Below are 17,775 nucleotides of genomic sequence, written 5' to 3' on the forward strand. Positions count from 1 at the left end.
CCCCTCCATTTAACTGTAAATCTCACTAATTGTCATTAGCCAAGAAGAGTTTCTACCTGATTAGAGGGTGTCCCGCCCCATGTCTACCTTGTCTCCTTCCCTCAACCCGTAAATCGCATGAGCTGGGACAGAGTTAAAAGCTGTATCAGCTGCTGGTCTGGGACAGACAGACGGAAGGAAGAAGACAGGTGGTGCAGCATGACAGGTAGCTGAGAGGCCAGGTGAACAGCAGGAGAGTTGCCTGATAGGGTGGCTGGCAGATGAAAAGGCAAGCAGGCAGGGGGCCAGACAGATAGCAGAGAGACCGACAGGCTGAGATTGCAACAGTCACATGGAGGAACCGGCAGACAGGCTGAGATTGCAACAGTCACATGGAGGAACCGGCAGGCGGCGAAGCAAGGTGAGCAGGGGGCGGGCCAACATCAGTGAGGGGGTAACGCTCGGGGGATGGGGACAGAGAGGAATGGGCCTGTGGACCATCCCCTCCTCGTGGAATTGCTGGTGGAAGGGGAGGAGAAAGGGAGGGTCCACTTGACAGGGAAAAGGAGGGTCCAGTTGCCATCTCTGAGATGCCTCGCCTTTTCCCCAGAACCTGGAAGTGGACCACCATGGTGTCCAGCACCTTTTTTCTCCTGTGTTTGATTGGTGAGTTCCCCAGAAGGCAAGGAACCCTCACGAGGATGCCTGGCGCTGAGGAGGGGAGGGAGGCTGGCTGACCCTATGCCTCCATTCACCTCCATCTCCAGGGGTCCTATGCACCTCGCTCTCCCTGTATCTTCCGATCCATCTCCCCTCTGTCTCTCCCTGTCACTATGTCTCTGTCCTTTCTCTCTCTGAATCTCTGTTTCGCTTATCTTTAAGCATCTCTCTCTCTTCCTCTTTGTGTCCTTTGGGTGTTTCACTGTGTCTTTATATATCACTGGGTCTGTGTCTCCCTGCCTGTGACTCTCTCTCTCTCTCTCTCTCTCCCTCTCGGTTTCTTTCTCTTGCCTCTTTCTTGTTCTTTCTGTATCTCTCTTTCTGTCTGGTCCACAGTCTCTAGGTTCCTGACTGTCTCTCTGGCCCATGCCACTGTCCTCAGGGCTCAGCCACGAGGGCACACAGAAGGTTTTTAAAGGCACGGAGTGTATCCCTCACTCTCAGCTTTGGCAGGTGGGGCTGTTTGAAGGTACACAGCTGCGCTGTGGGGGAGTCCTCATCGACCGCAGGTGGGTTCTCACAGCTGCTCGCTGCAGCAACAGGTAAGCCCCCCACTTGGGTCCCTGCCTACTCAGGGTGGGAAGGGAGGGTGATGGGGAGGGTAGCGCTGGGCGGAGGGGGCTCACAGGAGTAAGGAGATGGTCCTGCAACAAGAGGGTCTGAGGTTAGACAAGAAGTAGGACTTCTTCACAATGGGCCTGGGGTGGACCTGGGTGGGGATCGGTGGAGTGGAGGTCAGGGGAGAGCCCTGGAATCTGCCCACCCCCCCCGATGTTCCCTCATGTCCCCCTTCCTTCCCATAGGGTGTCATCAGTTCAGCATCTCCTGACCCAGTCTAGCTGGGGACCCATGTCTGACCCAAACTCTTTGTGCAGCTTCAGAGTTACATCTGGCGCCTCTCTGGGCCTCAGTGGTCCCATCTGTAAAATGAGGTCAGAGGTTACATCTGGCGCCTCTCTGGGCCTCAGTGGTCCCATCTGTAAAATGAGGTCAGAGGTTACATCTGGCGCCTCTCTGGGCCTCAGTGGTCCCATCTGTAAAATGAGGTCAGAGGTTACATCTGGCCCCTCTCTGGGCCTCAGTGGTCCCATCTGTAAAATGAGGTCAGAGGTTACATCTGGCGCCTCTCTGGGCCTCAGTGGTCCCATCTGTAAAATGAGGTCAGAGGTTACATCTGGCGCCTCTCTGGGCCTCAGTTTTCCCATCTGTAAAATGAGGTCAGAGGTTACATCTGGCGCCTCTCTGGGCCTCAGTTTTCCCATCTGTAAAATGAGGTCAGAGGTTACATCTGGCGCCTCTCTGGGCCTCAGTGGTCCCATCTGTAAAATGAGGTCAGAGGTTACATCTGGCGCCTCTCTGGGCCTCAGTGGTCCCATCTGTAAAATGAGGTCAGAGGTTACATCTGGCCCCTCTCTGGGCCTCAGTGGTCCCATCTGTAAAATGAGGTCAGAGGTTACATCCGGCGCCTCTCTGGGCCTCAGTGGTCCCATCTGTAAAATGAGGTCAGAGGTTACATCCGGCGCCTCTCTGGGCCTCAGTGGTCCCATCTGTAAAATGAGGTCAGAGGTTACATCCGGCGCCTCTCTGGGCCTCAGTGGTCCCATCTGTAAAATGAGGTCAGAGGTTACATCCGGCGCCTCTCTGGGCCTCAGTGGTCCCATCTGTAAAATGAGGTCAGAGGTTACATCCGGCGCCTCTCTGGGCCTCAGTGGTCCCATCTGTAAAATGAGGTCAGAGGTTACATCTGGCGCCTCTCTGGGCCTCAGTGGTCCCATCTGTAAAATGAGGTCAGAGGTTACATCTGGCCCCTCTCTGGGCCTCAGTGGTCCCATCTGTAAAATGAGGTCAGAGGTTACATCCGGCGCCTCTCTGGGCCTCAGTGGTCCCATCTGTAAAATGAGGTCAGAGGTTACATCCGGCGCCTCTCTGGGCCTCAGTGGTCCCATCTGTAAAATGAGGTCAGAGGTTACATCCGGCGCCTCTCTGGGCCTCAGTGGTCCCATCTGTAAAATGAGGTCAGAGGTTACATCCGGCGCCTCTCTGGGCCTCAGTTTTCCCATCTGTAAAATGAGGGGATTGGGATTTGTAGGTCTGATGCTCTCGATTGTTTTTCTTTTTCCAAAAGGGAAGTTTCAGACATGGAGAGACAGAGATATTTGGGGACAGGGAGGGACACCAGCAGGACAGAGTCCACTCATTATTCCCCCATTCGTTTAGTTGACGGTGTTGATGGCCCAGGCCACCCGCTGGGTGGTGGGAACAGGGCAGTGAATAGGACTAATGGATGTCCCTGCCCCCATGGCCATCACCAGCTAAGAGAATCAGAAAGTGACATACATGCGGTAGCATGGAGAGGAGCAACAGGACCAACACTAGAAATGGAAAGATGGCGATGGAAATAGAGACCAAGAGGTGGGAAGAGACAAAGAGAGTGAGAGCAAGGGAATGAACAACCATCAAGGTGCGGAGCAGCAGAGAGAGGCAGGCGGGTCTGGGAGCCCCAGGCCAGCCCACCCTGCCCCTGCTGAGCCTCTGTGACCCCCAGCAGGCACTGGCTGAGCCTGGGGGAACACAGCCTCAGCCAGATGGACTGGACCAAACAGATCCGGCACAGTGGCCTCTCCGTGACCCACCCTGGCTACCAGGCAGCCCTGCAGAACCAAGACAATGACCTCCGGCTTCTGCAACTGGGCATCCCTGTTCTTTGACCCGCAGCATCCGGCCCCTGCCCCTGCCCACGACCTGTGCAGTGGCTGGCACCAGGTGCCACATCTCGGGCTGGGGCACCACCAACCACACAAGGAGTAAGGGGGTGCTGGGGTCAGGGGTCACAATTGGCAAAAGTTTGCGGCAGAGGGTGAGAGGTCAGGAGTCATGCCATCTCAGAGGAAGGATGGGTAAAGTGTCACACATCAGGATTCATGCTTTAGGATCTGAGATCATGGTGCGTAGGGGTCTTGGGAGTTAAAGAGGTTAAGTGGTTGCGTATGGAGTTAGGAGTCATGGGTCAGGGATGTGGTTAGAGGTCAGAGTGATGTTATCAGACTGGATGGAGCAAAAGACATATGTGGTCATATGGGGTCATGGGTCAGGTACTCTGATGTTACTCATTGTCGAGTTGAGGTCATGGGATCCAGATGTTGGCCACAATCCGAGGACGGAAATTGGGATTCGATCAAGGATCACTGGTCTGGGACTGGAAGCCACAGGGCTTGGTGTGTGGAGGTAGAGGTTAGGGGTCATGGAGTCTGGAGTCAAATAAACTAGGATCAGAGGTCACTTTGGAGGATTCCGAGCTGAGGTTGGAGGTTAAGGTGAAGACAAGGAACATGGGGCCAAGAGACAGAGAGAAGACATGAGGCCAAGTTGGGATCAAAGGGCAATAAGATTGAAGGTCAAAGGTCACAGTAGCTGGGATTGAAGGAGAAAGCCAGGTCTGGATTCACTGTATCTGAGTCGTAAGCTGAAGGTCAGGGAGATGGGGCCAATGAATTGAAATCAAGAGCTACTGTGTAATCAAGTCATAATCTGAAATTTAGAGCTTGGAAGATTGTAGTGGAGGTCATAGGGAGGGGGTGGGGTATAGACTTGTATTGGGTTTCCTTGAGAAGAGGGATGTGGCCTCTTTGGGGACATGAGGGAAGCTTTGGGGGATCCTGCAGCATCCCTCTTCCATCCCCAGACCAGTTGTCAGACCGACTCCAATGCCTTAACCTCTCTATCGTCTCTAACGCCACCTGCCGGGCAGCGTTCCCCGGGAGAATCACGGACAACATGGTGTGTGCTGGCGGCATCGCTGGGGAGGATGCCTGCCAGGTGAGCGACTGCAGGCAACATCCGGGACAGAAAGTAGGGGAGGGAGAATTGGGGAGGTGGGGAAGGGGGAGAAGGTAAGTCAGGGAAAGGAGATGGGGAGAGAGATAAGGTCAGAAAGAAGGGGAGGCACAGGATGCGGGAGGGAGAGCCAGGGAGTGGAGGACAGAGAGAGGGAGGGCAGAAACAGAGAAGGAAAGATGGGTGGGGCACAAAGGGAGGGAGAGGAAGAGACAAAGACAGACGATGGGGGAGGGAAAGAGGCAGCCGGCATCTGGAGCTCAGGCAGGTAGCCGGCTGTCTCTCCAGTTCCGAGTCTTCCCCATACCATCCAGTTGGTGCTGGCCCAATTAAGAGCGAGAGATTCCAGGATGGAGGAGGAAAGGGGGCTGGAGGACTCTCTCACCCTGTAATTCTGCTACCTTATCCTCTCGGTCCTTCACAGAGGAGGCTGCCCCTCCCTACTGGCCAGGGCCCCAGCCACTGTCTTGGAGAGAACTCTTAAGGAGTCCCGTCCTCCTTCGCTGGGATTGGTCACTGGTGCCTGCGCTCTCTTCCCCCATTGGTCAGAGCCTACCCATTGTCCTTGAGGGAACGCTCTACCCAGCATAGAGCCCCGCCCTCCTTCCCTGGCGTTGGCCCCTAGGGACAGTGTGTTCTCTATTAGTCATTGCTGTTGTCCTCTGGGAACTTGTGTGTTCTTTTTTCTCTGCTGACGAGGCTTGGAGCCACGGTCCTCAAGGCCCAGGAATGGGTGAGGGGGCAGGAGACTGTGGAGAGGAAAACTGGAAGAGGATTTCTCCCATATTCAGATCATGCTCCTTCTCCTCTGCCTTCCAGAGTGACTCTGGGGGTCCCCTAGTATGCGGAGGAGTCCTTCAGGGTCTGGTGTCCTGGGGATCCGTGGAGCCTTGTGGGCAAGAAGGAATCCCAGGGGTCTACACCAATATTTGCAAATACGTGGACTGGATCTGGATGGTCATGAGGAACAACTGACCTGCTCCCTCCACCTTCATACCTCAGCTTGGGGGCCACTCTGACCCTCAGAGCGCCAATACCTCCTCCATCATCACCCCCAGCTCCCACTCTTCTTGGACTGGGGATCTTCTTCCTGGAACTCCAACTCCAGCCAGCCCTTCTAAGACCCATGGTTGGGGGAGGAGGGAGTATACAACTATCTGGGATAAATATAACTGGAGGAGGGGCTGTGTCTGTCTGTTTGATCCCCCTGCTGGTTGAGATTGGAGGGAGGGTTACCCATCAGTTGCCCTACCCACAGGTGTAGAAATAGAGATCAGAGAGGGTGAGGGTTTTCCCTCAGGGGCCACACAGGAATGGACTAGAGAAAGTTACTTATAACAGTAAAAAATTAAGGCCATTTTTCTCCATCTGCCGCAACAGGAACACTGCCTAGAGCTTATAAGCTGAAATGGGGGAGGGGTGTGTGTGGACAGGATTGTTGGCTGCAAAATACCAAATGAAAACTGCAAAATCAAAATCCACTACCATTTAGTTGTGTCTATAAAACGTAACCTTCTTCCAACTAGCCAACTGCAACTTGGCTCAGCTGGAGTTGAGCACGTATTATACTTAATGTGGGGTGCGGGTTTGCTTTAATACATCTGCGATGATGGAGGGTGGGGTGCAGCCTTGGAAAGCAAGAGGACCCAGCCTAGGTCTAAAAATAGTTCTGCCCACTATTCTGTCTTCACAGCCTCTCCAGGAGTTGGAAAGAGAGTTTCTTCTCCGCAATGAATGGAAGGGAAATTTGAGGTGGGAGAGGGTGAGGGGTGACTGTGGCAGCTGTGGGAGCATTTGCTGAATGCCTATTGTACTTGGCTCTCCTGGAGTCATCATCCCAACCCCCTGAGGCAGGGCTGTCACCCCCATCTCACAGATGAAGAAACTGAGCCTCGCCGGGGTGGAGTCTCTCGTCCCACATCACTGTGGTAGGAAGAGGCAGTGCTGGGATCTGGGGCCAGGGCTGGCTGCTGTGAGAACCCAGGCCTACCCCGTAGTCCTTTTTTTTTTTTAAGTGCTACGTGGGCCTCTCACTTTTGTGGCCTCTCCCGTTGTGGAGCACGGGCTCCAGACGCTCCGCGGCACGTGGGATCTTCCCGGACCGGGGCACGAACCCGTGTGCCCTGCATCGGCAGGCGGACTCTCAACCACTGCGCCACCAGGGAAGCCCCTACCCCGTAGTCTTGCTTCACATGTCGTTAGGGGAGAGAGGAGGGTGAGACGGAGAACTAACTGATAACAAATAAGCTGGGAGAAGTAGGGATCGTCACTTGAGTTCTGCAGACGAGGAAATTGAGTTGGCTCGGATTTGGGAAGTCATCGGACCTACGTCACAGAGCAAGTAAATGCCACAGTGGGATTCTGGGGACCCTGGGTTCCTGGCAGCCTAAGAGGCTGGCAGAAGGGAGTGGAGGGAAGGGTCGGCAGAGAAGTAAAGCCCCAGAGGAGCTCTGGGGGTTGCGGTACCTGCCCAGGGCTGACTTCCCTTTCCTGGGCCTTGAATCCCACAGGCCCCAACCTGCCTTCCCCGCCCTCCTGCCTGCCCCTTCGGCTGGCAGCAGCCCCACCTGTGTGGCGTCCCAGTGCCCCCACCCGCTCCTTGGAATGATGAAGGGAGGGGCCAGAAGGGGCCAGGGTCCCACCTGGACTTGGGCTGTGGGGAGGGAGGGGCTGGGAGATGAGGACGGAGAGGGGTTTAGACACAGAAACGGAGGGAGGGGGAGAAAGAGACAGGGCTGGAGGCAGGGACACAAAGAAAGGCATAAAGCATTAGAGGAGATGCGCAGAGAGGCGCGGGGAGAGAAGGGCAGAGCGAGACAAAGAGCAAAAGGCCCAGAGAGACACAGGCACAGAAAGGGAAGTGACACACACACACACACACACAAAGAATTACAGAAATGTGGGAGAGGTAAAGAGAGACAGGGAAGGGTGCAGACAGACGGCCGGACACAGAGGTGTGGGGGACAGAGAAGCAGAGAGAGGAGGGGCTTGGGGAGGTGACAGTGACAGGTGGGCAGCACCTCCAAGGCCCAGGGCTGGACTGGGGAGGGCTCCCACACACCCCGCCCCCAGGGCAGTAAGGCAGGGTTGGGAAGCCCAGTCATCCTGGGCCTGCGGGGGAGGGGGTGTGTGGTGAGGGGGCACCCCTGCCTGCTCGCCTTCCTGGTGCCTCCCGCTCCGAGACCCAGCCTGCCGCGTCTGCCGCCACTACCAGACCCCCAGAGCTCCAGCCCCAGAGCCCGTGAGTCCAGAAGGGAAGGGAGGGCTCCCCTCCAGGCACCTGCCCTGCCGAGTGTGCCAGGCCTCTGCCCCAGCATCATTTCTCCTTCTGCTCTGTACTTCTTGGGGTGGGGGGGATTGTGTCTCTCTGCCTTGATCTGCATCTCCAGCAGCTGCCCCCCAACCTCAGTGTCCTGCAACCCCACCTTCGGTCACTGAGTCCAATCCTCCAGCCCCACTCCCGCTGGCCAGGGCAGCTAAGGGCACTGGCCCTTCCAGTGATCAGCCCTTCTCTGCCTCACTGTTCTTCAAAGGGGCAGGGGTTCAGCAGGGTGGGGGCCAGAATGATGTCCCAGGCCGAGCCCCCTACTGTACCCCAGGTAGCCTTCAAAGGGCTCGTATCACCCTGGCGTGGTTACTGAACGGAGCCTGGTTCCCTTTATCCTCCCACCCCAAGCTGCTGGGCCCCAGGTCTCAGGTGGGTAAGAAGGAAAACATTTTCCAAACCACCTACGAGGTCCCGTGGCTGATTTAAACGGAGCCAGCCTGTCGCTTGCCCTGGGCAATGCCTTCCCAGCAACTTGGGTATGAGAGGCTCTAACTGGGATTAGGCCCCTGCAAGGCCACACTCCATACCAAAGATTTATTTTGAAAGTTTGGAGGTTGGGATGCTGTGTGAGCCAAGGGATTCCTCACACCTGGTTGTTTCTCCCTGGGGGGAGCCGGAGCAGGCATGGGGGAGAGAGAGGGCGTGAACCAGCCCTAAATCTCCCCATGGAGTGATTTGGCCCCTTGTCCCTCCTTGTTCCCAGAAGAACCTGGGGCCTGCCCTGCCCCCCTCCAGGCCATGATGATTCTGCAATTAATCATGTTTGCTCTGGTGACAGGTACGGTGGAGATGGGGATGGGCAGGGGTCTCCCTCTCCAATCTCTAGGATTCCCAACCCTCTATGTCTAGACAACGACGGGGCTGATATTAAAAATATAGAACAACCATAGGGCATCTGAATGGATATATGAGCCATAACAAGGTCCTGGATGCCCCTTGCCTTCCAAAGGTGTAATCTCTTTAGAGCTAGAATGGGGAGAGGTCCAAGAGGGTCCCAGAGGAGGGACCGGGGCAGCTGGGGTGGTGTGGGAGACATTCAAAGAGCTCAGGAAAGTGGCTACTGACCGACGGGTGTGGAAGGATTTCAATCATTTAATACCCAGCCTGTCCATTCAGTGCGTCCCCATAGGACACCAGGCTATGGTCCTCCCCCCGCTGCCCCATTTCTGGGAGTCGTCTCATGGCCGAGCCCCCTCTTTTGCCCTCACCCTCTCTAGGACATGTAGGGGGAGAGACCAGGATCAATAAAGGATATGAGTGCTCTCCTCATTCCCAGCCGCCCTGGCAGGCGGCTTTGTTCCAGAAGACACAGCTGCTCTGTGGGGCAACCTCATCGCCCTCAAATGGCTACTGACGGCAGCCCACTGCCACAGGCCATGAGTGCGGGGGCAGGGGCGGGGCTGGGAGGGGGCTGGAGATGGAGAGGTGGATAGAGAAGGGCTTGGGGATGGGGAGAATGTGTATGGGGTGGGGAAAGTGGGGTCAGAGACGGGCACTGATGATGGGGATTGGGTTGGGATTGAAGATGGAAGGATGAATGATGTTGGAACTGGCATGGTGTTGGGAATGGGGTTGGATGCTGGGCTGGGGATAAGGTTTTGGTGGGAGATGGGGATGAGTTTGGAAGTGGAGCTATGTTTCTTCATTCTCTTCATCTCGCCCCTTCCCCCCCCGCCACAATGTCACTCTCCATTTCCTGTCTCTCCTTCCCCTTCCATCTCTGACCACCATCTCTCTCACTTCAACTGATATGTAGCTCATCTGGGAGAACACAGCCTCCAGTGACGGGATGGCTGTGAGCACACCCGAGGAGCCACTGAGTCCTTCCCCCACCCAGACTTCAACAGTAGCCTGCCCAACACAGCCCACTGCGATGACATCACGCTGCTGAACATGGTGGCCCCAGCCTTCGTCATCTGGGCCGTGCGACCCACAGGGTGTCATCACACTGTGTCACTGCTGGCACCCACTGCCTCGTTTCCGACTGGGGCACCACGTCCTGCCCCCAGTGTAGGGGCTCCAGAGAGGAGCGTGATGGGGGGTGGGGTGGGGGAAGGTGTTTATGATTGTGGAAGGAAATAGGGAACCAGAGGAACCTTCAAAGATGAGATTCATAGTGATACAAGAGGGTGCTCCCTGGAGGTGTCAATAGTGGGATAAGTTGAAAGGAAGTGTGGAAAAGTAAGGGCTGGGGAGGGCGGAGACAAAAGTTTGGGCCTTGGATTCAGGCAGACATGATGTGGAATTTCAGATCCACAACCTGCTAGTTGTAGGTCCTTAGGCAAGTCTCTGAACCTTGGTTTTCTTCTCTATAAAATGAGAATAATCACATCCACCTACTAGAGCGGGATTAGACATAATGTTTATAGAGCAACTGACGTAAAGAGTTTTACTTGATAGCGTTACTGTTGCTATGGTTACAAGCAGAGAGGTGAGTTGACTGCAAGCAAGAAGGACAGGAACTGGATTCAGAGCAAGGTCCCTGGTTCTCTGCTGGGTTCAGAGCAAGCCCTGCAGTGTGGGGAAGGGGAACAAAGGGATCTAATTTTCTGTACCCCCTCATGTCATTTCTACAGTGCACCTACCCCATACCTAGCGATGTACCAACATGACCATCATCGAGCACAAGGAGTGTGAGGACGCCTACCCTGGGGACATCACAGACACCATGGGATGTACCAGCATTCGAGAAGAGGGCAAGGACTCCTGCCAGCTCAGAGGGCAGGGCTTGGGTCTCCAGTCACATTTCCATTCCCATCTCCAACCTCAGCCATGTCTTCATCCACATCCACAACCTCATCCCCAACCTCAACGCCACTTCCCCCTGCAACCCCAAAACCATCTCCACTCCCAGGTCCCATTTCTAACATAAACACAATTCCCAGCTCCATTCCCAGTCCCACCCCTATTTCCGACCCTAACCATCCCCAAATCAATTTTCGACCCTAACCCCATCTTTGTTCTCACCCATAACTCTAACCTCATCCTCAATCCCACTGCCAACCCCATTTCAACCTCCACCTCACTTTCAACACAATTCCCCCCTCCTCCCTAACACCATGTCCAACCCTTTCCCCTCTCCTGAGGCCTCCCCTCCTCTCTGACTGGTTCTCTTCCTCCCCATCTCCAGGGTGATTCTGGGGGCCCACTGGTCTATAATGGGTCTCTTCAAGGCATCACCTCCTGGGGCCAGGATCCATGTGCTGTCAGCAGAAAGCCCAGGGTTTACACAAAGGTCTGCAATATGTGGTCCGGATCCAGAAGACTACAGAGAACAATTAGCCAGGACCAGCTCATCACGGCCCAATCCCCTGCTCCCTGCTTGGTGCCGTGGTACCTGTTCATTCTGTTAATAATGAAGCCTGAGCCGGGACCCCTTTATACACTTTTCTGGGGGCCTTCTTGACTATGAGAGATGCTGTACCTTAATAATCAATTTGGAGTTTGGGGTTGGGAGACCTGGGTTCTCCTCCTGCCTCATACTAACTTGTGACTCTGGGAGTGAAAATAGTTGTTTGGTTCACTGTTGTACCTGCAGTCTCAAACACAATTCCTGGCACACACCAAGGTTTCAGTAAATAGTTACTAAACAAATGAATCTTTTGAATGCTTACTACGTGCCAGACCCTGGTCCAAGGGCTTTTAAATGTATCGACTGACGTAATCTTCACAAAACCCTACAAGGTTGGTACTATTATTATTATACCCATTTTGCAGCTGAGGAAACTGAGGCACAGAGAAACAAAGTCACCCGTTCACGAGCACAGAGCCAGCAAGTAGAAGAGCAAGGAATCTGAAGCAAGGTGATTTCTTAACTGACAAGCAATACTACCTTGATTAAGGCTCCATTCCCTGGGACTTCCCTGGTGGCGCAGTGGTTAAGAATCTGTTTGCCAACGCAGGGGGTATGGATTCAAGCCTGGGTTCGAGCCCTGGTGTAATGAAGACCGAACGCAGCCAAAAATAAATAATTTTTTTAAAAAAAAGACTCCTTTCCTTATCTGTAAAATCGTGCATGCAAAAGTATGATAGTACACAAAGTCAGTCAGCCTGCACGTAGCTAAGACCCAATAAAAGGGAGCTATCATTGTTTTCTTTCCAACCTCTGCAATAGTTAATAGGTAGTTCATCAAGACCTGAGCAGGTCAGTACAGTAGCCACTAACCATACATGGCTATTTAAATTAAAACTGCCTAAAATCAGAAATGTAATTCTTCATCTAGAGGGGTGGTATAGGGAGGGTGGGAGGGAGACGCAAGAGGGAATGGATATGGGGATATATGTATATGTATAGCCGATTCACTTTGTTATACAGCAGAAACTAACACACCATTGTAAAGTAACTAAACTCCAATAACGATGTTAAAAATTTTTTTTTAATTTTTAATTAAAAAAAAAATATAACTCCTCAGTTGCACTCGCCACATATCAAAAGCTCTCTAGCCACATGTGGCTGGTGGCTACCGCGTTGGATAGCACAAACGGAGCACTTCCATCACGGCGGAAAGTTCAACTGAACGGCGCTGTGCTGGACAACCTCTAGAGTTAACTGACTTCTCGCTGGAGAAGATGCTTCACAAATAGTCCAGAACTCGGAGTCTCTTCTGATGTTCTGCTCACCTTGCAGGGGAGGTAGTGGGCATGAGCAGTTAAGAGCCCAGAGCTGGAACTGGGCATCTGGGTTGTTAAATGGACTTGCTGTGTGACCTCCTGTGAGTCACTGCCCTCTCTGAGCTTCCCATTCCTCACCTGAAATGAGGGAGCTGGCTGAAGTGACACTGATGTCCCTTGTAGCTTTTGGCCTCCTGTGATCCACGGGCCTGTGTGTCACCTGGAGACATGAAGAGGGCAGGAAGTATGTGAAGTGACCACGCATGGGCTAGTTGCTGGGACACACGAGGCTGCTCTGGCCACCCCTCTGGGTCTGCATCTTCCTCTTCCCTCTCTGTGTTTTCTTTCCCTTGTTTGCGTGCATCTCTTGTTCCTACTCTTTCCTTCGATCTATCTTATCTCTCTGCCTCCCTCTTTCAGGGTCAGCATTCTGGCTTTTCTCATTATGCCACTCTAGGTATGCACGTCCCTGTTTATTTATTTTCCTCTCTGTCGCTTACAATCATCGGTCTCCGACACTATCCCCGCGACCCCCACGGCCCCTGGGGATGTGGCACCCTCTTTCCCCATCTGCGAAGACTTCTTGGAACAGGGACCTGGGGAACCTCCATGAAATCCACCTCTAAAAAGGGTGTTTCGGGCACTGGGAGAAGCCTGTATTCCCGGGCCCCTCCCAGAGCAGGAATCTGGGGCCCAGGTTGGGTGCCAGCCTCACCCAGGGTGTAATTAGGGAGAGGGAAAGGGAGGAGGTAAATCCCTGGGGGGAGGGTGGGGAAAAGGGCTCTTCGGGGTTAAAAGGGAGGGCCTGAAAGGGGTCCCTGGGCAGAGGATTAGCGGCGGCCCACACGGCAGGACTGAGGCACTTCCCCTCCACGACTCCCAGGTGAGCGGCATGCACCTCACCTTGGTTGGGGTGGGTCGCGAGAGCACAGGTGGGGACCCTCGGGTAGCGGGCAGGAGACTTGTTCCAGCCTTAGTTTCCTTATCTACGGGACGCACTTCGGAGCCTCGAATCCCCAGCCCACCTGTGAAGGTAGGCGAACCCCGAAGCGCTGAGAGGCTGGCAGCCGGGACAGCCCCGGCCAGGAGAGCGCTCCCCTCGGGCGTAGGGAGAGCAGGACGCCAGAGCGGCGTCATTAGGGTATTTGCGCCCATTACGCCTGTTCAGGCCCCGATCGCCCGTCTGCCCAGCCCTGCGTTTGTCGGCCGCAAGTTAAACGGGTCCCCGCGGGCTGGGGTGGCCCAGGACGGGCGGACGGGCGTGGCAGGCTGGGGTGTCTGACCCGGCAAGTGTTTTGAACCGTCCCCCGCCCACCCGCACCCCCCCAGCCTAGGTCCTGGCCATGAGACCCTCACACCTCCACCTCTCCGCCGCCTCCAGCCCTTGGGGCCTCGAGAACCTTCTGCTGCCGCTACTGATGGCGCAACTCTGGGGTGAGGCCGGGGACAGGGCTCGGCGGGAGGTGCCGGACACCGGGGGCGATGGCAGAGTGGGCTCTTATCACCAAGCCCCGCACACTTCTCCTCCCCTTGGGACCCCAGCACTCACCCACAGATCCGGAGAAGTCCCGCCCCAAGTCAGACCCGCCCCTCTTCTAGCTCCGCCCTAGGTATCCCGCCCCCTTCACTCTTCCGAGATCCGTACTCCCCCTTTCTCCTCGCCGCGTCCTTTCCCCGCCGCTTCTTACTTCGCCCGATTTTACCCCAAGTCTTGCCTTAAGAGCCCTCCGCCCTCACCCCTTCTTCCGGCGAGTTGCGTTATTCCCACCACTGCTTTCACCCACCAGGACCTGCTTTCTATCCCCGCCCCTTTCCGCCCCGCCCACCTTAGCCCCGCCCCTTCTGCCCCGCCTTGTTGCATTCCTGACCTCTTCAAGCTCGCTGCAGCGTCCCTGCTCCTCCAGACCCAACCTGTTAGGTCGCCTTACTCCATTCTTAACCCCGCCTCCTTGCCCTTTCACGCCGTTCTTCTCCGCCCACTTCCATTCAGTTCCTTCAGGATCCCCAATTTCCACGTACACTCTCGGGTTCAGGCTGTGCCCCCCCGAAGCCCCGTCCCATGGCCCCACTCGGATCCCGCACCCAGTGCTTGCCCTGCTGTCCTGCCTGCTCTGATCTCCACCTCCTTTCTTTCTCCAGTCGCGGAGGCTCTGCAGCTCCCCGGAAACGAAACGCACTCGCTCTCCGTGGCCTCCAGCGCCCCTTGCCCTTACAGGTCGCAGCCCTGGCAGGTGTCCCTCTTCAATGGCTTCTGGTTCCACTGCGCCGGCGTCTTGGTGGACAGGAGTTGGGTGCTCACGGCTGCGCACTGCGGGAAAAATAAGTAGGGAGAGCTGCTTAGGGACGCTACGGAGGGGCTGTGGAGGCAGGTCCCGGGGAGGGGGCGGGAAGGGCTGGGGTACTTGAGGGTATGGAACTAACAGCTCGATGTGGGGTCGGCCCTGGAGGGCTTCCTGTAGGAGGAGAGGTGGGCTTGTGCTGTGGCCACGAGGGGGCAGTGTGGTCTTTCTCAGAGTTTCTGGGCCCATCCAGAGCCACTGACCAGCTGATTCTGCTAGGGTTCCATTTAGGTGTAGATAGTTGTTTGCAGCAGACAGAAGCCAGGATCTGGTGTGGTTAGGACTTCAGAACTAAAAGAAATTGTTCATCTCATGAGTCCCCACTGAGGGAGGAAGAAAAGGGTAGGTTTACCAAGGTAGACCCTCTGCCTTCAATTCCTGCAGAACTCAGGGACCCAAACACCTGATCGTGTTTCCCCATGTCCCCCCAGATCAGGTCTCCAGCTCCCTTCTCCCCTACCCACTCCTCCCTCAGACCCAGGAGTCCCATCCCCCAGGCCCCTCCCTTGCCAGGACCCCAGTGTCTATCCCCACCCCACTGCCTGTACCCTCCTTCCCAGGGACTCAGGCTTCAGTCTCAGTCCCAGTGAAGGCTTTGCATCCATGAGACTCTTCCCTCCCCAGGCCTCTGTGGGCTCGAGTTGGGGATGACCACCTGCTGCTTCCCCAGGGAGAGCAGATCCGCAGGACCTCTCTTCCTATTATCCACCCCAAGTACAAGGGCTCGGGCCCCATCCTGCCCAGGCGAACAGATGAGCATGACCTCATGCTGCTGCATCTGGCCATGCCCGTTGTGCTGGGGCCTCGAATCCATCCTCTACGCCTGCCCTACCGCTGTGCCCAGCCCGGAGACCAGTGCCAGGTCGCCGGCTGGGGCACCACAGCCTCCCGAAGAGGCAAGAGCTGGGGGCCCTGGGGCCTGTACCTTGGGGAAGGAGGACGAGGGGCCTGGACTCCTGGGCCTGAGGGAGGGGCATTTGGGGGCCTGAAGCCTGTGTTGGGAACAGTCTGGGTATCTGGGCTCCTGGATCCTGGAGGATTGGGGGCCGGACCCCAGGATTACCTGATGTTTTCTCCCATCAGTGAAGTACAAGCGCCTGAGCTGCTCCCGTGTCTCTATCCTGAGCCCTGAGGAGTGTGACGTCTTCTATCCTGGCGTGGTCACCAACAACATGATATGTGCAGGACTCAGCAAGGGTCAGGACCCCTGCCTGGTAGGAACTGGCCAGAGAGGGTCTCTGACTCATGGGAGCAGCATAGGGAGGTTATGGGAAAACAGACATCCCCAACCCCATAGCCACTCCCAGCCCAAATTCATCCCCACGTCCAGCACTATCCCATTCCTACGCCAACATCAACCCCATGTCCAACTCTACCTCCTTGGGTCCACCTTCTCATGCCCAACCCTGTCCCCAAGTCTACTCTCAAGCCAATCCCCAGCCCTAACCCCCTTCCGACCCCATCCTCAACCACATTCCCATCCTCAAGCCATGCCTAAGCCCCTACCTCAGCCCTATCTCTAGATCCAGCTCCATCCCTCACCTACCAAGAACTACAGTCCCAGCTCCATCGACTCTCCATTCTCACCCCCCACCCAATGCCCCCAAACCCCAAGTCCAACTCCATCACAACCCCACCCCACCCCCAACCCCAACCCAGCTCCAACCCTACCCAACACCTCCTTTCCCCATCACTACCCCAGCCCCCAAGTGGCAGCCTTTCCACTGGTGTATTTATTTGATCTCTCCTTCCTCCCACCCCCAGAGTGACTCAGGTGGCCCTCTGGTCTGTGATGAGACCCTTCAGGGCATCCTTTCATGGGGAGTTTACCCCTGCGGCTCTGCTCAGCGTCCAGCTGTCTACACTGAGATCTGCAAATACCGCGGCTGGATAGAGAAAACCATCGGCTCCAAGTGACCCAAAGGCCCTGCAACTGCTTCGCCATCTGCCCTCTTCCTCCTTCCTCCCCTCCTTCCCCTGCAGACAGCTGGACTCTCCCCCTGCCCCACTCAAACTTCTGTCACCCATCCACACCTATTAACATCTCTCGTCTTCCCTCATGCCTCCTGCCCACTGCTGTTCTCTGCCCACGTTGAAGCCAAGATGCAGAACGTGGTGGCAAAGTTTTGTTCATGAGAAACGAGGAAGCCGGTGGTCACTAGTCTCTGAGAGAAGTTATCAATCACAAAACCTGGCTTCCTCCACCACTCCCTGATGTGTGACCTTGGGCAAGCCAAGCGTCTTCTCTGAGCCTCAGTTTCCTCACCTGGAAAATGGGAACAATGAAGTGTGTACCTCATAAACGTGTTATGAAGAGACTATAACGTGTGTAGATTGTTATGGTCATTGTCATGCAAAGTACTAACACGGTGGGTAGTGAGTTCTGATTAAATGGCAACAGGTCCTGGTGGGAATGTGTGGATTTTGTGTCCTGGGGAGAAAAGCACAGGGGTACCCTACCATCCCAACCCCCCATACCATCCCCATCCCCATCCCTCAGGGCTGATGGGAGAATTACATTCCTCACCCTCCTGTCAAGTTCCATGAAGCACCTCTTAACCACTTCCTTCTTCCCTCCCACTGTTTCCCATGTCTGGGTCTACCCAACACCTGTTCCTCCTGTCCCAGGAGGAACTGGGCTGTCTCTGAGTCATCTGGTACCTTCTGTGCCTTCCTGGGGCCACTGGAACTCAAGGGACCTCACCCTGCATCCGTCTCAGCCTCTAAGACCAGAGGACCTCACCCCACTTCAGTTGCTAAGTTTATGCAAAGAAGCCCTCTGAAATTTAGAGGAAATTTTTTGGTTTCTTTGTTAGATCCGTCCCCATCCCCTCACCTACGACCGGCTCCAATTCCAGCTCTACCACGTCTCCATTCTCATTCCCTGATCCAACACCCAGACACCCTAAGTCCAGCTCCATCCCCACCCCCATCCCAAATTGGCTTTGAAATTTTGTCCTGAAA

General features: G+C 55.4%; 2 protein-coding genes across 2 annotated transcripts; both read left to right on the forward strand.

The window, feature by feature from the left end:
- The first annotated feature begins 444 nt into the window (after positions 1-444).
- KLK12 (kallikrein related peptidase 12) lies at positions 445-11,834 on the forward strand. The gene is given in 8 exon segments (XM_067719245.1): positions 445-645; positions 1,082-1,241; positions 3,245-3,399; positions 3,402-3,503; positions 4,382-4,515; positions 5,353-6,874; positions 8,565-8,639; positions 9,618-11,834. Coding segments are annotated over 6 exon segments (783 nt in total). The 5' UTR covers positions 445-569; the 3' UTR covers positions 5,509-6,874; positions 8,565-8,639; positions 9,618-11,834.
- A 1,484-nt stretch (positions 11,835-13,318) lies between these two features.
- On the forward strand, positions 13,319-17,215 carry KLK10 (kallikrein related peptidase 10). The gene is made up of 6 exons (XM_067719329.1): positions 13,319-13,355; positions 13,802-13,906; positions 14,612-14,795; positions 15,436-15,707; positions 15,895-16,025; positions 16,576-17,215. The coding sequence occupies exons 2-6, from the start codon at positions 13,816-13,818 to the stop codon at positions 16,726-16,728; spliced, it is 831 nt and encodes a 276-aa protein (XP_067575430.1). The 5' UTR covers positions 13,319-13,355; positions 13,802-13,815; the 3' UTR covers positions 16,729-17,215.
- The last annotated feature ends 560 nt before the right edge of the window (positions 17,216-17,775 follow it).

Source organism: Pseudorca crassidens, chromosome 20, assembly GCF_039906515.1.
Source record: "Pseudorca crassidens isolate mPseCra1 chromosome 20, mPseCra1.hap1, whole genome shotgun sequence".
NCBI classification, from domain to species: Eukaryota; Metazoa; Chordata; class Mammalia; order Artiodactyla; family Delphinidae; genus Pseudorca; species Pseudorca crassidens.

Excerpts from the sequence above, each read along its gene's own strand:
- KLK10 (XM_067719329.1), top strand. The coding sequence starts at position 13,816 with ATGAGACCCTCACACCTCCACCTCTCCGCCGCCTCCAGCCCTTGGGGC. Across the intron at positions 14,796-15,435 it reads GCGCACTGCGGGAAAAATAA|GCCTCTGTGGGCTCGAGTTG; the intron begins GTAGGGAGAGCT and ends TTCCCTCCCCAG. Across the intron at positions 16,026-16,575 it reads AGGGTCAGGACCCCTGCCTG|AGTGACTCAGGTGGCCCTCT; the intron begins GTAGGAACTGGC and ends TCCCACCCCCAG.